The 21176-nt window shown below is 45.3% G+C and overlaps 1 protein-coding gene across 3 annotated transcripts in view; it reads left to right on the top strand.

Moving 5' to 3' along the window:
- Window positions 1-21176, top strand: part of NISCH (nischarin) — a 171585-nt gene that overhangs the window by 103497 nt on the left and 46912 nt on the right. For all 3 annotated transcript variants that reach the window (XM_077452223.1, XM_077452225.1, XM_077452224.1), the window contains exons 17-20: window positions 88-262; window positions 16118-16271; window positions 16376-16504; window positions 20442-20603. In XM_077452223.1, the coding sequence (XP_077308349.1) occupies window positions 88-262; window positions 16118-16271; window positions 16376-16504; window positions 20442-20603 (620 nt within the window). The remainder of the gene's footprint in view (window positions 1-87; window positions 263-16117; window positions 16272-16375; window positions 16505-20441; window positions 20604-21176) is intronic.

Genomic DNA, 21176 nt, shown 5'->3' with positions numbered 1-21176 from the left:
ATTTATGTTGGTAGTATTATAGTATGTTGCCTTGTTTCAGGGTCTCAAAAACTGTCAACCCTAACTTTTTGTTCTTTTCTTTTCTAGTACTATTAAACCTTCAATGACCTTGCCTACCACATACCCTTCTGAAAGTTTACATCATAAATTAAGTGAAGAAAATCAGATACCATTCCACCTGCCAGCATCTGAGCCATTGCAATTTATCGCTGCACTTACTGGGAAAAGCATTGTGGAATTCTTCCATAACAGTGTTTCTGAGGTATGTGCACAGGAAATATACACATCCATATAGAAAACTGTATGTCTGTGTGTGTGTGACATGATAAAGACACACTATCCACAAGTAACACATTTCAGGCTGCTGACATACAGTACCTCACAAAAGTGAGTACACCCCTCACATTTTTGTAAATATTTTATTTTATCTTTTTTTGTGACAACACTGAAGAAATTACACTTTGCTACAATGTAAAGTAGTGAGCGTACAGCGTGTATAACAGTGTAAATTTGCTGTCCCCTCAAAATAACTCAACACACAGTCCTTAATGTCTAAGCCCCTGAAAACAAAAGTGAGTACACAAGTGAAAATGTCCATATTGGGTCCAAAGTGTCAATATTTTGTGTAGCCATCATTATTTATTTTGTTCAATGACCGACACAGCGCTCCATTATTCAGAACCATAGGGTTATACCGCCCCCTAGAGTAGCAAACACTATGCAGAAAAAAAGACTTGGCTATGCCTATGGGCAGTCCTATGTGGTATACACCACCTCTCTGATATAGACCTTCAGTTTTTTTCTGCCTAGTCAGGAGTAAGGACCTAGTTCCCTGCTGGGATTGCTAGTCCTGGGAATTTTTTTTCTTTTTTTTCTTTTTTCCTGGATTTTTCTCAGGTGAGATCTATTATCAACTGCCAGGCTGGGCGACCGGCTGGACACTAAGATCCAGTGGTCTCCCCAGTCTGGCCAGCGAGCACGTGCAGACCACAGCTACATGATAGGTCGGCCGCAACATAGCCCCACTGGACGGGGGCTGGCCATGTAAGGTCGCATGCACCAGGTCTCGGCCTGAGTTGCAGAGTTCCTCATGGCCTACAGCCCCCCCCCCACTTTGGTGGCCTGGGGATCTGTCTGGGAGCGTTACCAGCATGCTTCACTGGATCGATAAGTACAGGACCCCCTCCTCTCCTTCCCTGGACGTGGTGTGGGACACGGGTACTCCCTGGGGTGTTCGGCCCCTCCGGGATTCTCCTCCACCTCCCGTCCCTCCCTTCCCAGGTGAGGCCCAGGCTTCTGGCCAAGGTGCCTTTTTGACACGCTGTTCCCCCCCCCCCCCCCCTGCTGCAGTGGTTAAGCCTAGAAGGCGGCAGACCGGACTTCTGCGATCAGGGGATCAGACCCTCCCGTAATTTAGGCCGCGGCTTTGTGGCCTACTGACTGGGTTTTCGGGTGTCCGCCCTCTGTTCAGTGGTGGCTCAGATCAGTCCGGTCACCCCAGGGGCCGCTCACTCGCGGCAGGCGGCTGAAAATTCCCGGTTATAGCGCATTCTTCTCGGGTGTTTAGTGCTCTTGGGCCTTCTGTCATCAGGCGTCCATTGCACAAGTTTGCAAGGCGGCCAATTGGTCGTCGGTGTACACTTTCACAACGTTCTACGAAGTGGATGTGTTGGCATCTGCGGATGCCTCTCTTGGCTGCAAGGTTTTGCAGGCTGCTGTTTAGAGGATCTATTCCCTCTTGAAGGGGTATTGTTCAGGTTTGGCTCTAGCTCCTGTTACCTGGTTGGCTCTTGTGTTAGCCTTGGGATTTTTCGTTGTCCCACCCTTCTTGTTTGGCACTGCTTTGGGACGTCCCTATGGTTCTGAATAATGGAGTGCTGTGTCTGTCAATGAACGAAAGAGAAAATTGGATTTTTGAGTTCTTTGACGGACAATGCACCCACCCCTCTAAGGAGTTTTAATACTTCTAACACTGCTTTTTACTAAACTGAAGGCCTATAGCAGTGTATACCACGTAGGACTTACCATAGACATAGACTGCCATAGTCTTTTTTTTTTTTTTTTTTTTTTTTTTTCTGTCTAGTGTCCTACTCCTGTAGGGGCAGTATAACCCTATGGTTCTGAATAATGGAGCGCTGTGTCTGTCAATGAACTTAGCGAAATTGATTTTGCGGTAAGTCAAAAAATCTAATTTTTCCAGCACTTAACACTCTTGGGCATGGAGTTAACCAGAGGTTCCCAGGTTGCTACTGGAGTCCTCTTCCACTCCTCCATGACTACATCACAGAGCTGGTGGATTTTAGAGACCTTGCGCTCCTTCACCTTACGTTTTGAGGATACCCCACAGACGCTCAATAGGGTTTAGGTCTGGAGACGTGCTTGGCCAGTCCATCATATTTACCCTCAGCTTCTATAACAAGGCAGTGGTCACCTTGGAGGTGTGTTTGGGGTCGTTATGTTGGAATACTGCCCTGCAGCCCAGTCTCTGAAGGGAGGGGATCATGCTTTGCTTCAATATGTCATAGTACATGGCATTCATGGTTCCCACAATGAACTGTAGCTCCCCAGTGCTGGTAGCACTCATGCAGCCTCAAACTATGACACTCCCACCACCATGCTTGCTTGTAGGCAAGACACACTTGTCTTTGTACTCCTCACCTGGTTGCCTCCACACACACTTGACACCATCTGAATCAAATAAGTTTATCTTGGTCTCATCAGACCACAGGACATGGTTCCAGTAACCCATGACCTTAGTCTGCTTGTCTTCAGCAAACTGTGGGCTTTCTTGTGTATCCTCTTTAGAAGAGGGTTCCTTCTGGGATGACAGCCATGCAGACCAATTTGATGCAGTGTGCGGCATATGGTCTGAGCACTGACAGGCTGACCCCCCCACCCCTTCAACCTCTGCAGCAATTTATCGCTGAACTTGCTGAGAAAAGCATTGTGAAATTCTTCCATAACAGTGTTTCTGAGGTATGTACACAGGAAATATACACATCCATAAAGAAACCTGTATGTCTGTGTGTGTGTGTGACATGATTAAGACACTGGTTGGGGATGGCTTACTGATTGGGGATGTCAGGGCCGAGAGTGGGGAAAAAGGGAGCAGTTCAGGTTGTCTGCCACCGAAAGTCTACATTTCCAATAGCGTCAGAGGTTAAAGAATACTACAATCACTGTTAATTACAAAAGACATAATGATTTGCTATGCAAGGGCAGCATCAGTAGGTGCTATACCTAAACATTTTATTTATGTGAACAGCCTGAAAATTATTACTTGATGACTGTATCTCTTTAGGGCTCATGCAGAGCTCAAAGAAGCAGCGTTTGAGCTTTTTTGAGCTCAATTTTTTTTTTTCATTCATGTGAGGTCTTGGAGGCAAACAAATTGGAGAAAAATTTCTGACTGTGATTTGTGTGTGTGTTTTTGTTTGTTTTTTTTGTTTTTTTTTGTTTTGTTTTGTTTTTTAAATGTAAGTAAATTTATTATGTTAATATTTAATTTATTATGTTAATGCTGGGTTGTATGTCAGTAATGACATTTCATAACCAGATTATACAAGTCTAGCTCAGTTAAAGGTGCATTTTAAAGCAAACCTGTGCTTTGCTAGTTCTAGGCAGAACACTAGGTTGGCTTTAAACTCCATCAATCCCCAGCATTTTCCTTGACCCTCTTGCTGCTGAAATGGAGAGCATATATGATTCACTGTGTGTGTGTGTGTGTGTGAGAGAGAGAGTCCCGTGACAGCCAAGGCTCCCGTGCACATTGCTGAATCGAGAGGGGGCTCAGGTGAGTATTGGGGGGGGCTGCATGAAAGTAAAAAAACTTCAGCCTTTACAAAGACTTTTTAAACTGTAACTGTTAGCTTACACAGAATTATTTTTTTCCCAGTGGAAGAATGAAGTGCTAATGGTGAAAAAAAAATATATAAGGGGAGGCGGAGGAGTAAGTTAACATGAAATGTTTACTTTACCATCCTTTTCTTCCCTGTTCCCAGGAAATCCCCTCTTAGGTGTCAGAGAAACCGCTGTCCCCGTTGCAATATTTCCCATCACCTTCTGTGCAATGGTGACCAGGACACATTGAAAGTTTTTAAATCTGACTGAAACAAAAGTGGCAATAAAAAACGGACAGGGTACCCACTCCTATATGTGACTTTCCATCATTCTTAACTGCTATGGCGCGGGCAGGCAAATTTGGCATACAGGTACGTCCATTTAAAATTGCCCCCGTGCCATCGTGTGCATGACACTGGCGGTTCGCGATACGGTCGGGACCCACGTGAGTCCGACCGCAGGTCCCGTGGACTTGCTCACCGCAGGGATACCCACGATCGTCTCACGGGGAGGGAGAACGGGGAGATGCCGATGTAAACGGCATCTCCCCATTCTGCCTAGCAACAAGTGACACTGATCTCTGCTCCCTGTGATTGGAGCAGAGATCAGTGCTCTGTAAATCACAGCCACGCCCCCCACAGTTATAAGCACGCTCTTAGGACACACTTAACCCCTACACTGCCGCCACCTGGTTAACCCCTTCACCGCCAGTGTCATTTACACAGGAATCAGTGCATTTACAGTGCCTTGAACAAGCATTCGGCCCCCTTGAACTTTTCAACCTTTTGCCACATTTCAGGCTTCAAACATAAAGATATAAAATTTTTATTTTTTGTGAAGAATCACCAACAAGTGGGGCACAATTGTGAAGTGGAACGAAATCTATTGGATTTTTGAAACTTTAACTAATAAAAAAAATGAAAAGTGGGGCGTGCAAAATTATTCAGCCCCCTTGCGTTAATACTTTGTAGAGCCACCTTTTGCTGCGATTACAGCTGCAAGTCGCTTGGGGTATGTCTCTATCAGTTTTGCACATCAAGAGACTGAAATTCTTGCCCATTCTTCCTTGCAAAACAGCTCGAGCTCAGTGAGGTTGGATGGAGAGCGTTTGTGAACAGCAGTTTTCAGCTCTTTCCACAGATTCTCGATTGGATTCAGGTCTGGACTTTGACTTGGCCATTCTAACACCTGGATACTTTATTTGTGAACCATTCCTTTGTAGATTTTGCTGTATGTTTGGGATCATTGTCTTGTTGGAAGATAAATCTCCGTCCCAGTTTCAGGTCTTTTGCAGACTCCAACAGGTTTTCATCCAGAATGGTCCTGTATTTGGCTGCATCCATCTTCCCCTCAATTTTAACCATCTTCCCTGTCCCTGCTGAAGAAAAGCAGGCCCAAACCATGATGCTGCCACCACCATGTTTGACAGTGGGGATGGTGTGTTGAGGGTGATGAGCTGTGTTGCTTTTACGCCAAACATATCGTTTTGCATTGTGGGCAAAAAGTTCGATTTTGGTTTCATCTGACCAGAGCACCTTCTTCGACATGTTTGGTGTGTCTCCCAGGTGGCTTGTGGCAAACTTTAGACAAGACTTTTTATGGATATCTTTGAGAAATGGCTTTCTTCTTGCCACTCTTCCATAAAGGCCAGATTTGTGCAGTGTACGACTGATTGTTGTCCTATGGACAGACTCTCCCACCTCAGCTGTAGTTCTCTGCAGTTCATCCAGCGTGATCATGGGCCTCTTGGCTGCATCTCTGATCAGTCTTCTCCTTGTCTGAGCTGAAAGTTTAGAGGGACGGCCAGGTCTTGGTAGATTTGCAGTGGTCTGATACTCCTTCCATTTCAAAATGATCGCTTGCACAGTGCTCCTTGGGATGTTTAAAGCTTGGGAAATCTTTTTGTATCCAAATCCGGCTTTAAACTTCTCCACAACAGTATTACGGACCTGCCTGGTGTGTTCCTTGGTCTTCATGATGCTCTCTGCGCTTTCAACAGAACCCTGAGACTATCACAGAGCAGGTGCATTTATACAGAGACTTGATTACACACAGGTGGATTCTATTTATAACCATCAGTCATTTAGGACAACATTGGATCATTCAGAGATCCTCGCTGAACTTCTGGAGTGAGTTTGCTGCACTGAAAGTAAAGGGGCCAAATAATTTTGCACGCACCACTTTTCAGTTTTTTATTTGCTAAAAAAGTTTAAAATATCCAATAGATTTCGTTCCACTTCACAATTGTGTCCCACTTGTTGGTGATTCTTCACAAAAAATTTAAATTTTACATCTTCATGTTTGAAGCCTGAAATGTGTCAAAAGGTTGAAAAGTTCAAGGGGGCCGAATACTTTCGCAAGGCACTGTATATAGCACTTATTGCTGTATAAATGACAATGGTCCCAAAAATGTCCGATGTGTCTGCCATAATGTCGCAGTCACAATAAAAATCGCTGATCGCTGCCATTACTAGTAAAAAAATAATAATAATTAATAAAAATGCCATAAAACTATCCCCTATTTTGTAAATGCTATAACTTTTGCGCCAACCAATCAATCGCTTATTGCGATTTTATTTTTTTATTTTTTACAAAAATATGTAGAAGAATACCCATCGGCCTAAACTGATGAAAAACATTTTTTATATATTTTTTGGGGATATTTATTATAGCAAAAAGTAAAAATTAATGCGTTTAAAACAAAAAAAAAAAATTGTTGCTGTTTTTTTGTTTATAGCGCAAAAAAATAAAAACCACAGAGGTGATCAAATAGCACCAAAAGAAAGCTCAATTTGTGGGAAAAAAAGGATGTCAATTTTGTTTGGGAGCCACGTCGCACGACCATGCAATTGTCAGTTAAAGCGGCGCAGTGCCGAATCGCAAAAAGTGCTCTGGTCTTAAGTGGTTAAAAGAATTGAACCTTGAAAGTATATATCCTGCATTTCCCTCTTTTTTTTAATCAAAATCTTCAGCAGTAAAATTTTGAGGCATATGCATTCCATTTTGTGAACTGCAAATGTATAGCTTTAATTTTTCCACACTATACAGAATAAACACCCTTTGTTATTCATTACACATGTTTTAAATCTCCCTGTAGCTCCATCAAGGTTTTTTTTATAAATAGCTGAGGTCCATTTCCCTCAGATTTTTCTGGAAGGGGCATACACCGCAAGACAGAATACAAGAACCTTTTATGTCATGTCAACCTTTACTGTCATGATTGCTGACATTTCTTCTCAACTGGGGGAAGGAAGGCAATAAACTGTAAGCATTAGTTCAAAAGACCTGTCATCACTGTACATCACACTGGTGTGACCTGACAAAAATGTAAACCTGAATAACTTCCTTATTTAGTTCTGTATGGGTTAGGCCTTGTTCACACAAGACGATGACAGGGTCGGGTTTTGCCTGCATATGGATGCACATGTGCTGTGTACATTCCCATGTTGGAGTGCCATTGTTTATTGTGACACGTGGCTGCATGGACAAACCACTGTGTCCCAGTATGACATCCATATGGGTGCGGGTGCAAATCCCTGAACTCACTCTGTGTGCATCTGGGGATTTGCAGGGTGAGTTCAGGGAATCGCAACTGCACCCACTTGGATGTCCTATTGGGACACAGCAGCTGTGTCTGTCCAGCCACTTGTCCCAATAGACAGCAATAGGATGCCATCATGAGGATGCATGCAACATCTTTGCACCCTGTGCCCTCAATGCACTGCCCTGCATGGGGTGCGCATGTCATGGTCCCATTTGGAAGAGGCCTAATTCTGATTGCGCAGCCATTGACTCACACTGCTGTCCATAAAATCCAATGACGCGGGGGGGTCAGAGTTCTGTGTGAATACACACAGAAGCAGGACTCATGCACACACGGGTACCCCCAAGGAGAGCGCTTCTCCTACATGGTTTCTTGATGCAGGGAGGAGCTGCTAGCACTGTTGAAGCACCCCAGAAGAGGAGGATCGGGGCCGCTCTGTGCAAAACTAACTGCACAGTGGAGGCAAGTATGACATTCGTTATTTAAAAAAAAAAAAACAAAAAAAAAAAACATGAGGGTTTAGTAACCCTTTAAAGGGCAACTCCACTTTCATGGGGAAAAAAAAATAGAAAATAAAGAAAAAATAATATACCGCATGTAATTGAGAAACTAATACTATTGTGGTTGCATGTTATTAGCAAGGAAAACGCATACGTAAGTCATGCCCGCAAATGTGTTCAAATCTCAAATGTGAGGAATCGTCGTGATCGTCAGAGTGAAAGCAATAATTCTAGCAAAAGACCTCCTCTTTAACTCCAACCTGTTAACTAATACTTTTTTTTTAAAGCGTCGCCCATGGAGATTTTTAGGTACTGTCGTTTTAATTCATGAAAGTGTATTTTTTCCCCAAAAATTGCATTTGAAAGACCGCTGTACAAATACCGTGTGACATAAAATATTGCAATGATCGCCATTTTATTCTCTAGGGTCTCTGCTAAAAAGATATGTAGGTGTGTGTGTGTGTATATATATGTGATATATGTATGTATGTATGTATGTGTGTATATATATGTGATATATGTGTGTGTGTGTGTGTACATATATATATATATATATATATATATATATATATATATATATATATATATATATATATATATATATATATATATATATATAATGTGTGTGTGTGTGTGTTTATATATATATATATATATATATATATCTCTGTGTAAGAAGGCCAGTATGGTGGCCTGAATTTATGGGAGGAGCCCGGGGGGTATTTAACCAGCCCGTTCGCCTGTGGTAGTTGTCGGTTTCCGGTGCGCAATACCACGTCACTAGGCCGACAGCGCGTGTTGATCACCATTGATTACCATTCGGACAAACGTCTCCCTTCTAGGAAGTCTCGCAGTGCTCGTGTTCCGTCTGGTTTTGTACAATCTCGCTGGCTCGACTGCCACAGGTGTAGGGGTCTCGATTGACCTTCCTTTCCATTTTTGTTTGAGTGTCGTAAAACCCAAAAAAATGTCATATCGTTCGTGATGATACCGGGTTGTTATCACTCAAAACGCACATGTCCGCATACGCCCTTCATTTCACGGGCGTCGTTCGGTAGATATTGCTTGTAATACTATGTTAGTAGCTGGTTGTCTAAATCTTGTTTGTCGTGTGCCGCAGTCATATCGTTGCCAGTCGTATCTTACGGCACAACGACTCGTGCCTCTGCCACAAGCTGGCTCACGTAGGCCATTTCTTCATTTCACCTGTCACTTACTACGCTCCGATTCGAATCCAGTTGCATAAACTAAATGCGCCGATTCGTCCCGGTGTGCCCCTAGGTACTCGGCCTCATTTCGGTACATGCTCCAGAGCCCGCTCGCTCCAACCGTCCGGGTCTCTGTCATGGGGGGGTCATTTCACGTCACCTACTACGTTCGAATCGATACCAGTCGTCTTTTCAAATAAAAACGCACAGGTTCGACCAACGTATCCCAAGGATCTTGGCCTCATTTCAGTACATGCTCCAGAGCCCGTTCGTTACCATTCCAACCCGGGCCCTGTCATGGGAGTCATTTCACGTCACCTATCACGTTTGAATCAATACCAGTCGCTTTGTCAAAACGCACAGGTTTCGATCGACGTGTCCCAGTTTGCGTTGGCCTCATTTCGGTACATGCGCTAGAGCCCGTTCGTTGACGGTCGCGAGTTGCGTCCTCTCCGAGTCGTAGCTCTACCATGGGAAACATTTCATCCTCATCTAGTACGCCCGGTTCGAGTCCGATCGCATTCACTTGCATCGACTCGTCCGGACGGTCCCAGGTTTGTAGGTTTTTCGGCCTCATTTCAGTGCATGCTCCAGAAATCCGGGTCGGTTCCAGCCTCAGTCCGTGGCCGGCCGTCCCAGGCCTCTGTCATGACAATAGTCCTTTAGTTCATTTCACTGTCACATTCCGCGCTCCGGTTCGAATCCAGTCGCACGATCGCATGCACCGATTCGTTCCGGTTCGCCCCAGGTTATTTCCCACATTTCAGTACGTGCTCCAGAGTCCGTGCTGTTGTCAGTCGTACTAGCGACACGACCAGTGGTGCCTCTGTCACGGCAACCATACTTCATCTCACGATCACTTATAGCGCCCCGACCCGAATCCAGTAGCATCTATGATGCATCGATACGGTTCGGCGTGCCCCAGAGGGAACAGCCACATTTCATTCGTTTTTTCCACAGGTTGCCTGGCGTTCGGCCAAAAAAAAAAAAAAAAAAAAGAGAAGGAAACCCCAAAAGGAAAACAGAAAGTATGAGGGAAATAACGGCGCGATGACTTAGAAATTGTGGCGAAGAAATATCTACTCACCGGTGCACTTCAGTTGTGTTAGCCAGCCGCTTACGTCGCTTGTCAGTTTCCTTGTTAGGCTCCTTCAACAATTATCATCTGTTTCTCTCTCCAGGTCAGTCTAACTTTAGCAGGTCCACCCTGCACCAGCTTGGACGTTGTCTCCCAGGTAAAAAAAAAACAAAAAAACAAGAGGGCTAGGAGTGGAAAAGGCGACAGCGAGACGGACCGATACACATATGTATGTACGCTAAGGCACACGTCAATATATATGTGTATACGCATTCGCTTCCGCCTTAGTACCCAGCAACAGGTGGGTTCACTTGGAAAATAGAGAAACAGTCTTGACTTTGTCATCCTTTATAGGTTCCGGTCGTCCATCTATCTTCCCCAAAGAGATAGGACATCACTCCTAGGACACGATCCATCAGGAGCCATGTCCCAGCTCGGCAGCGAAGACCTTACTGCCCCCCTGTCACCTCGCCCGCCTTCAGTGAGCGACAGCATACAGTCTTTCAGGGGCTGGACTATCCCTAGGCTGACAGCAGAGCTCAGACGCAGGGGCATCCCCTTCCCAGCCACAGCTAGGAAAGCAGAGCTGTTTAGGCTCCTCTCTACCCCCCCAGCTACCGCCGGGCCTAGTACCCCGCCTCAGGCTACTCTGCAGTCCATCTCAACGGCCATAGGCCAACTACATGCCATGGTGTCGTCTCTATCCAGCTCGGTCACGGATGTTCAAACCAGAGTGACCCTCTTAGAAACACTCCCAGCCACAGCCACCCCGGTTCCGGACTCAGTCCCGTCTCCACTACCAACAGGTACCGAAGGCACATGTCCCGTGGTCTGTCCAGCACATCTGGTGCCGGCCAGCATTAGGAAGGACATCTTGGACGGCAAGGATGTTAACCTTGCCTCCTTGCTCATTTCAGTACATGACCTGGCAGAGAATAAGGCTTACACCTGGGGGGATGTATCAGTAGTCCTCAAAGCTAAGGACCCCAGGCTGAACCGTAAACTCCATCCCCGAGTTTACCCTAGCCTTTGGAACGCTGAGAGATGTCGTTTGCTCAGCCTCTCCTGCCAGGAGGGTAGAACTAGATTTGTATCTCCACACGGTGGTGGACCTGGGATACAAATATGGTGGCTTTGCTTTCTACGATTACCATCGTTCCTTCTCAGCGAAAGCAGCCACCAAACTGGCACAGTTCCAGTCACCCACAGACTGGAGCCTTATGGATACGGAACTATTCTGCCGGCATTTTGCCGGCCTTCGTTCACCCCTGTGTGCCATCTGCCAGTCCTCCACTCATACCGCTCCCTGGTGCGCCAACATACCGGCTAGTCGCCCAGTAGAGTTCCCCTCCACCTCTGCCGCAGCCCTAGGCCCATCAGGCTCGGCACCTAAGAACCAGGTGGACAAGTTTGGACGCACGGTCCGAACCGTTGGGGGTGCGGCCATCTGCAATAACTTTAACTATGGTTCTTGCAATTACAGCCAGTGCCGTCTACTGCACATCTGCGTTATATGCCACAGGGCACACCCCAGAAATTTGTGCGAGGTCAAAGCGCACAAAGGCTCTTGACTAAGCCGTATAGATGTGCTTTGCCTGGGCTTCTATCTCAACACGCACCCCACTCCTTCACTAGCCACCTTCCTCATCGGTGGCTTCACCTCAGGTTTCCACACCGGCCTCATCTCCCTACCCCACCAAACCCACGAGTGCAGAAACCTCCGCTCAGCAGCCTCTGACGAACAGGCCATCGACCTGCTGCTGCAGAACGAGGTGGATCGAGGCTTCGTCATAGGCCCCTTCATTCAGCCCCCCTTCAATATGTGGAGAGTTAGCCCTATTGGGCTTGTCAAGGGCAAGTTTTCCAATAAAAAACGTTTAGTGTATGACCTGTCTGCGCCTCGTTCTTCTCACATTCCCAGCTTAAACTCCTTGATCCCTTCTGAGGAGTTCTCCTTAACCACTTCCCACCCGGCCAATGTATATATACGGCCGGGTGGGAGCCGCCTGCTCCTGATAGGACGTTCAGGAACGTCCTTCAGGAGTAGCGGGATCGCGCGCGTGCGCCCGCGCAGCGGCGCGATCCCGATGTGCTCGTGTCACCCGGACACGGCACATCTCAGATCGGCAGGAGGGCTCTGTGATTGGCCCTCCTGATCACATGACGGCCGTGTCCAATCACGGCCGTCATGTGATGTAAACAAACAGCCGGTTGCTAGGCAATCGGCTCTCCTCTCCTCACACGGAAGTCATCGCAGAGGAGAGGAGAGCGGATCGCTGCAGCCGGCTGATGATCAGTGAGTATGGGCTGCTTTTCACAGCTTTTTACTCACTGATCATCAGTGTAGTGTCAACACACAACACACCACACAGTACAAACACAGTCCCCACATATGTCCCCAAAACACACATGTCCCAAAACATACATGTCCCCAAATAATAAAAACACATGTCCCTAATAATAAAAACATGTCCCCCACATATGTCCCACTAAAATCACATGTCCCAATGATTATCTGCACACATATGTACGTGATCACCTGCACACATATGTACATGATCATTTGCGTACATATGTCCGTGATCACACAAACCAATTATTATACACTTAACGGAATTTTTTTTACCAAAAACATGTAGCAGAATACATTTTGGCTTAAATTTATGACAAAATTTGATTTTATTGGATTTCTTTTCAAATAGAAAAAAGAAAATATTGTTTTTTTCCCAAATTTCCGCTTTTTTTGCGCTTATATCGCAAAAAAAAAAAAACGGAGTCGTGAATAAATACCACCAAAATAAAGCTCTATTTGTGCGAACAAAATGATAACAATTTCATTTGGGTACAGTGTAGCATGACCGCGCAATTGTCACTGAAAGCGCTAGAGCGCTGAAAGCTGAAAATTGGGCTGGGAAGGAAGGGGGTGAAAGTGCCCTGTATTGAAGTGGTTAAAGTACTCCTCCGTGGACATGGCAATTCAGGCCATCCTTAAAGTAGGCACAGGTGCGTGGCTGGCCAAAGCGGACATATCCGACGCCTTTAAACTGTTGCCTATCCACCCATCCCTCTGGTGCTGGCACGGGATTAAGTGGAAGGATCAATATTACTTCGCTACGAAGTTGACGTTCGGCTCCAAAAGCAGCCCGTGGCTGTTCGACATGTTCGCTCAGTCCCTCGAGTGGATTCTCTTACACAAGGTCGGCTGTCAGCAAATTATCCACTACCTAGACGACTTCTTGTTGATAGAACGGCCAGGCACACCTCCGAGGGATCTCGACAAGTTAAGGACCGTCTTTGGGAACCTCAATGTTCCCATCGCTGAACATAAGGTGGAAGGACCCGCACATTCAATCACCTTCCTTGGAGTCAATTTAGACACCAGCTCCATGAAAGCCAGCCTGCCCCTTGACAAACTAACCCGCATCAAGGCGGCACTCCACGAATTCACTCGGACCAGGGGATGTACAAGGAGACAGCTGCAGTCGCTGTTGGGCATGCTCAACTATGCCATGCGCATTATTCCACAAGGCCGTTCCTTTGTATCACGTCTGTTGGTCTACCTGTCTCAGGCTCAAGACCCGGATCAAATCCTCTGCCTAGACACCGCAGCTTTAGCAGACCTGGCAATGTGGGACGAGTTCCTGTCCAACTGGAATGGCATCTCTCTCTTCATCCCGTGCATCTCACCTCTCTCACCACAGGTAGTCACAGATGCCGCGGCCTCTACAGGGTTTGCAGCAATTTTTGGCCACCATTGGTTCGCCGGACCCTGGCCTTCTCAAATTCTTAGGATCCCGGGGTTTAGTCAATCCTCTTCACTCTTCGAGCTCTACCCCATGGTTGCAGCCGCCCAGCTCTGGGGCCCTACCTGGTCCGGACAAACGGTAGGCTTCACCACCGACAATCAGGCCACAGCCGAAATTGTCAATAAAGGCAGGTCTAAATCTCCCTCCGTGATGTCCTTCCTACGCAGGCTGGTGCAGCTGTCACTACAGCACCAATTTAACGTTGTCTGCATGTTTATCCCAGGGAAATATAACCTCGCAGCTGACGCCCTGTCCCGTTTTAATTTCCGGTCCTTCTTTCTACAGGTTCCCAGTGCAGATACCGCATCAGCTCCTATCCCGCATTGGTCGCAGTTGACCCTGGACTAAAGCCGCATCTACTAGGAGCCACGCAGCTCATCAACCGTTCTTTATCGGACAATACTCTGAAAGCCTACCAGGTAGCCTGGAAGGCTTTCAACACATTTCTGGTTGCCTCCACAGTAGGCACCCCCACAGACGCTAGACACATACTAGCCTTCATCTCGTACTGCCACAACCAACTGGCCTTGTCTTTTAACACCATCCGCTTATATTTAGCTGGCGTTCAGCACTTCCTCTCAATCCAGGATCCTACCAATCCCTCTGTTTTTTCGTCCCACGCTGTCCGAGCCATACTACGCGGCATCCAAAAACAACAGCCGCCAGTGAAAGTCAAACGGCTCCCCATCACCAATTCCATTTTCAGGGACATGTCCACCATACTCACCAGCTACCCCTTCGGTGCTCTCCCCAGTCTGGTCATACAGGCAGCCATTTACCTAGCCTTCTATGGCTTCCTTCGGCCCGGTGAGTTCACTCACAACAGCCCACACAGCCCAGTCCTCCGCAGACGTCATCTGCTCCGTCACCAGGACCATTTCATCCTCCACCTCCCGATAACCAAGACCCAGCAGACAGGCATCGGCGTAGACATCCACCTCTACAAAACTAACAATGCCTGGTGCCCGGTCGCGGTGCTTACACAGCTTCTCTCTCGGCTACCCGAGCTCCCGGACTCTAGCCCTCTTTTGCCCTTCCCGGTCAAACCACTAACTAACCACCAATTCATTAAGCATGTCAGGATTCTCCTCCGCAACTTGCTCCTCAATCCCAGTGAGTATTCCGGCCACTCCTTCCGCATCGGAGCAGCTTCATCCGCATCCCGGCATGGGGTCCCGGACCACGTCATCAAAAGGTTGGGCAGGTGGAAGTCGGCCTGCTTCACTCGGTACATCCCTAACCCACAGGTAGAGATGTCACGAGCATTCACTCAACTGGCTCAATAAAGATTAACCAGGAAACAATAAAACTCTTATCCCTACCTGACTGTTTTGCCCCCTTATTTTGGTATACCGTCCATTAGACCAAGGCACACTTTCAGGTCCATTTCATATAAGGTGTCTCATGATAAGCTTGTTTTGTTCAGATACATATCGGCCATAGGGCTCCAGCCATAAGTAAGAAGGCCAGTATGGTGGCCTGAATTTATGGGAGGAGCCCGGGGGGTATTTAACCAGCCCGGTCGCCTGTGGTAGTTGTCGGTTTCCGGTGCGCAATACCCTCCCTCCCATCCCCTTTTTAGGGCATTTATCTAAAACATTTCTCTTCAATCACATTTATTCTAATTACTGGGTATGCCCCCTTATTTTGGTATACCGTCCATTAGACCAAGGCACACTTTCAGGTCCATTTCATATAAGGTGTCTCATGATAAGCTTGTTTTGTTCAGATACATATCGGCCATGATGCCGGATTGCTGCGCAAGATTCTTTTATTTTCACAAATGGATTACATCAGATAAAAACATCAGAAAGATACCAGATACAACTGCCAGTGACGTTTCGGGCTATACAGATAGCGCCCTTTCTCACAATCTCATATCTGAAGGCTAATATATATATATAATATGTTTGGGGGTTCTAAGTAATTTTCTAGCAAAAATACTGATTTTAACTTGTAAGCAACAAATGTCAGAAATGGGCTTAGGCATTAAAGGGTTAAAGAAAAGCAAACTTTCTATTTAGGAAAGTGTTGCTCTTTTAGCATGTAGTAGCTGTACTTGTGAATGGCTTATTGCATCATTTATATTTTGTTTTAGGCCAAATTATCAGCTTTTCTCTTTCACATGACTTGATTTACAGGATGAAAATGAAGAATTGCAGCACCTCATGTGGTCATCCCTTTCATTTTATCGGACACCAGACATGGAAATCACATCTTGTGTTTTGCTGTCAACCAAGGCAGTTTATTTTGTGCTGGATGACACAATAAAAAAGATAAATCAGATACCGCTGAGTAAGTGACTGTTCCTATGCATCATTAATGTGAAAAACAAAAGAAGGTTTGTACCTTTTACTGTTTGTGGTGGAAATTTAACTTTTCTTTTTCTTTCCCAATAGATTCCTCCAACCAAAACATAGTCGGCTTAGAGCACAGTTTATTCCATCATTGCTGCTGTATAGTGATAAAGTTCAGTGATTTGCAGTCGGTAAACATTGGGCTTTTCGATCAATATTTTCGATTAACAGGTAAACACTGTTTCTTTTAATCTAACCTCAAAGATTTTAGGTTCTTTACATTACTATATAGTATGATGTCTTATCTATTACCGTATTTATCAGGGTATAACACGCACCGGCGTATAACACGCACCCCAAGTTTAGGAGGGCATTTTAAGGAAAAAAGTTTTAGGAGGGAAGTTTAAGAAAAAAAAACTTACATTTAAATGCCCGTCAATGCAGCCTTATCAGTGTGCATCTGCAGCCTTGTCCATCATTGCAGAATGATCAGTGTCATTTGCAGCTTGCCCAGCGCTGTTTGCAGCCTTGCAGAGTGGCATTTGCAGCTTGCCAGTGTCATTTCCAGTTTGCCCAGCGCCGTTTGCAGCCTTGCCCATGTTTAAATATCCCGCCGCCGAGACAGACCGAGCGAGCGCCGCCGAAAAAGACCGAGCGCTGCCGAAAAAGAACGAGCCGTAGTCCCGCCTCCCTGCTGTTTATGGAGCGAGCGCTGCCGAAAAAGACCGAGCCGACTGTACTGTGTATTCGGCTTGGCTCGGCTCGCAGTCCCGCCCAGAAACAGCAGGGAGGCGGGACTACGAGCGTAGCCGAGCAGACGGCTCCGTCTTTTTCGGCGGCAATCGGTCTTTTTCGGCGGCAATCGGTCTTTTTCGGCGGCGATCGGTCTTTTAGACTCGCAGACAGTGGGGATCGGCGTATAAAACGCACCCACGACTTTCCCCCGATTTTAAGGGGGAAAAGGTGTGTGTTATACGCCGATAAATATGGTATCTAGTATCTTATCTATTGTTAGAATTGGCTCCAGTCATCAGAACGCTTGCAAAAAAACAGCGTTTGTCAGAGATCCAGCAGAGGCCTTTATGAAAGGGCCACGCTGCTAAGGAACACAATATTTTTTAATTATATCATAAAGTATTTTGTAGTCCTGGGTGTTGCAAAATATGAAGGTTCAACATCAAATCACAACCTGCAATATGTGTTTTTATTTTTACTTAATAAAAGTGGAGTTCTTCTTTTAGCCACTTTCAGACCAGACCACTTTTTGCGATTCGGCACTGCGTTGCTTTAACTGACAATTGAGCGGTCATGTGACGTGGCTCCCAAACAAAATTGACGTCCTTTTTTTCCCACAAATAGAGATTTCTTTTGGTGGTATTTGATCACCCCTGCGGTTTTTATTTTTTGCGCTATAAACAAAAATAGAGCGACAATTTTGAAAAAACGCATAATTTTTGACTTTTTGTTATAATATCCCCAAAAATATATAAAAAAAAATTTTCCCCTCAGTTTAGGCCGATACTTATTCTTCTACATATTTTTGGTTAAAAAAATTGCAATAAGCGATTATTGATTGGTTTGCACAAAATTTATAGCGTTTACAACATAGGGGATAGTTTTATAGCATTTTTATTAATAGTTTTTATTTTTACTAGTAATGGCGGCGATCGGCGATTTTTTTTTTTTTTTTTTTTTTTTTTTTTATATTGTGACTGCGACATTATGGCGGACACATCGGACATTTTTGACACATGTTTGGGACCATTGTCATTTATACACCAATCAATGCTATACAAATGTATTGATTCCTGTGTAAATGACACTGGCAGTGAAGGGGTTAACCAGGGGGTGGCAGTGTAGGGGTTAAGTGTTCCTAGGGGCGTGTTACTAACTGTGGGGCGCTGGGCTTTGTGTTAGTGAACACTGATCTCTACTCCAATCACATGGAGCAGAGATCAGCATCACTTGTTGCTAGGCAGCACAGGGAGATGCTGTTTACAACGGCATCTCCCCGTTCAGCCGCCATCCATTTTTAAATGCCGCCCTGCCATCGTGTGCGTGCTCGCGTGCCAGAGGGGACCCCCGTGAGTCCGGTTGCGGGCTCTGCGATCCTCTCACGGGGGTCCCCTCTGGCACGCGAGCACGCACACGATGGCAGGGCGGCATTTAAAAATGGATGTACCTGTATGCAAATATGATATGCCTGCCCGTGCCATTCTGCCAACTTACATCGGCGTGCGCCGGTTGGGAATGGGTTAAAGACTTGGTAGAGGATTGAAACACCCCTATTGCATCTAAAAAATGTTCTGTGTAAAATTGATTTAATCATTTTCTTTTTTATATTGCTTTTTAGGGTGATTGTGTTGTACATTGTTGTTAATGGAGTTGTAAACCCTCAAGGTTTTTCACCTTAATACATTCTATGCATTAAGGTGAAAAACCTTCTGCGCTGCAGCTGCCCCCAGAGCTCCCCTTTTTCTTACGTGAACCCGATCATACCAGCAACTAGCACGAGCCCAGCAGCTCCAGTCGCTGTCTCAGGTCCTCATTGGATATATTAATAGCGCAGCAGGAGCCATTGGCTCCCACTTCTGTCAATCAAATCCAGTGATCCAGGAGCAGGGCCAAGTCCTGCTGTCTGTGTCAATGGACACAGCAGCAGAACTCTGGAGCGTGCCCACATGGGTGCCCTCCCATGGACAGCGCGTCTCTGTGGGGACACACGATGAAGGAGCCAGGATCGGCGCCAGGGGCACCCCAGAAAAGAAGGATCGGGCCACTCTGTGCAAAACCCTTGCACAGAGCAGGTTTGTTATTTTACAAAAAAATAAAAAATAACTTTTTACAATTACTTTAACTATTATTCTCATTTTCTGGTTAAAGATACATATTTTTTATTTAGGTATTGGGAATACAACTATAGTGGTTGTTGGTCAATATTATTTTTTGTTTTTAATGATCACACGTTTTAAAATTGTTTTTCTATAATTGCGCTATATATATATATATATATATATATATATATATATATATATATATATATATATATATATATATATATATATATATATATAATTTTTTTACATGCATTATTTTTGCTTTACAAATAGACATTCGTTATTGCGCGGTCATGCTACGCTGTACCCATATAAAATTGATGTCCAATATGTATTCTGCTACATATTTGTGGTAAAAAATGATCCCAATAAGCATATACTGATTGGTTTGCGCAAAAGTTATAGCGTCTACAAACTATAGGATATTTTTGTATGCCATTTTTATTTTTTCTTACTAGTAATGGCGGCGCTCAGTGATTTCTACCAGGGCTGCCACATTGTGGCGGACAAATCGGACACCTAACTTACACTTTTTACACTTTTGGGAACCAGTGACATAAAAATATGCACTGTTACTGTACTAATGCCACTGGCAGGGAAGGGGTTAACATCAGGGGCAATCAAAGGGTTAAGTGTGTCCCTAGGAGTTGCGTGCTAACCGTGTGGGGGATGGACTGACTGGGTGAACACAGAGATCCATGTGCCTGCTCAGCAAGAACAGATCTGTGTCCTCCCCGTCAGAACGGCAATCTTCAATCTTGTTTACATAGGCAGATTACTGTTCTGCCTCTCAGTGGAGCGATCGCGGGTGGCCAGGGGACCCTCTGTCCAATGAGCGCACGCACAGTATCTTTTGCACAAAATGACAAAAAGGTATGTGATTTCACGCAATAGAGCCGCCCTGTCACAGTATACATGCGGTAGGCGGTCCTTAAGTGATTAAAGCATTCTTTGAGCATTACAGGTTGACTAAAGAGGCAGCACAGCACAACTGCTTATCTGCTTGCTTTGAGGCAAGTACAGTGGAGACCAAGTGGTAGGGAGGGTGTATGAGGGTGTATGGTGTTCACTGTATCATTATATCTGGAAAGAAGAACTAACTGTGCACTGTGTTCTTACTTTATCAAGTTATGCAAATGGATAGCTCAAAAGCAGAAATATTTTCTATACTTTGACTAACGAATATTTTTAAAATAGTTTTAGTCCAGTTCATAATAAATTATGATCATACCACTATGCATTCACTTTTATGCTATGGATTTCTCCTAGTTTTCTTTCATGGCCTTACTACATTCTAATCTTGATTTAATTTTCTTTTATTTGATTTACAGGTCCTTCTCCGAACCATGTTATAACATGTTTGACCAGAGACAGCTATACTACCCATGCATTCATACAACAGCTCATGTCTGTATTATCCTTGCTGGCACGAACACCATCCCCAGAGCCTGTAGAGAAAGACTTCTACTCAGAATTTGGGAATAAGAGGACAGGTAGAACACTTGTAACACTTGTATTTTGGGTGAAAAAGTCTGTTGAAGACCTTTCCTACTTTTGTTATAAATTACAAAACGGGCTTCAATGGGCAAATGGAGTATGCCTTTGACATCAGTTTGAGATGCTTTTGTGATCATTCAGGATTTATTGCAGGTGAAGTTGACCTGCTTCAGCCGCTTTTAAATTCTTATAAGCAGTTCTGAAGTGATCGAAAAGCCTGTGAACACTGGCTCTTGCCACATCCAGTATAGTATACTCAATGTTCTTACCTTTCCTGTTTTTTGTAACTCACAACACAAAGACCTATGTGCTCCATGGAGTAGAAGACCCTCTCTGCCCCACAATTAGTGTTTAGTGTACAAGTGCCTAGCTCCAGTGTGGCAAGTGGCATGAAGTTGAATGAGTCACATTTTTCCTAGACTCCTTTCATGCAGGGGCGCTTTGAAGGCGCTACAGCTCTAAAAATAACGCCTGCAAAGCGCCCTGAAAGAGCCTCTCCTGAGTATCCAATGTGAAATCCCCAAGGGCTTTCACACTGGAGCGATGCACTGGCAGGACGCTAAAAAAAG

The sequence above is a fragment of the Lithobates pipiens genome, unplaced genomic scaffold (genome assembly GCF_037356315.1).
Source record: "Lithobates pipiens isolate NorthernLeopardFrog02 unplaced genomic scaffold, aLitPip1_a1.2 Scaffold_23, whole genome shotgun sequence".
Lineage (NCBI taxonomy): Eukaryota > Metazoa > Chordata > Amphibia > Anura > Ranidae > Lithobates > Lithobates pipiens.
This window is presented reverse-complemented; position numbering and strand designations above follow the sequence as displayed.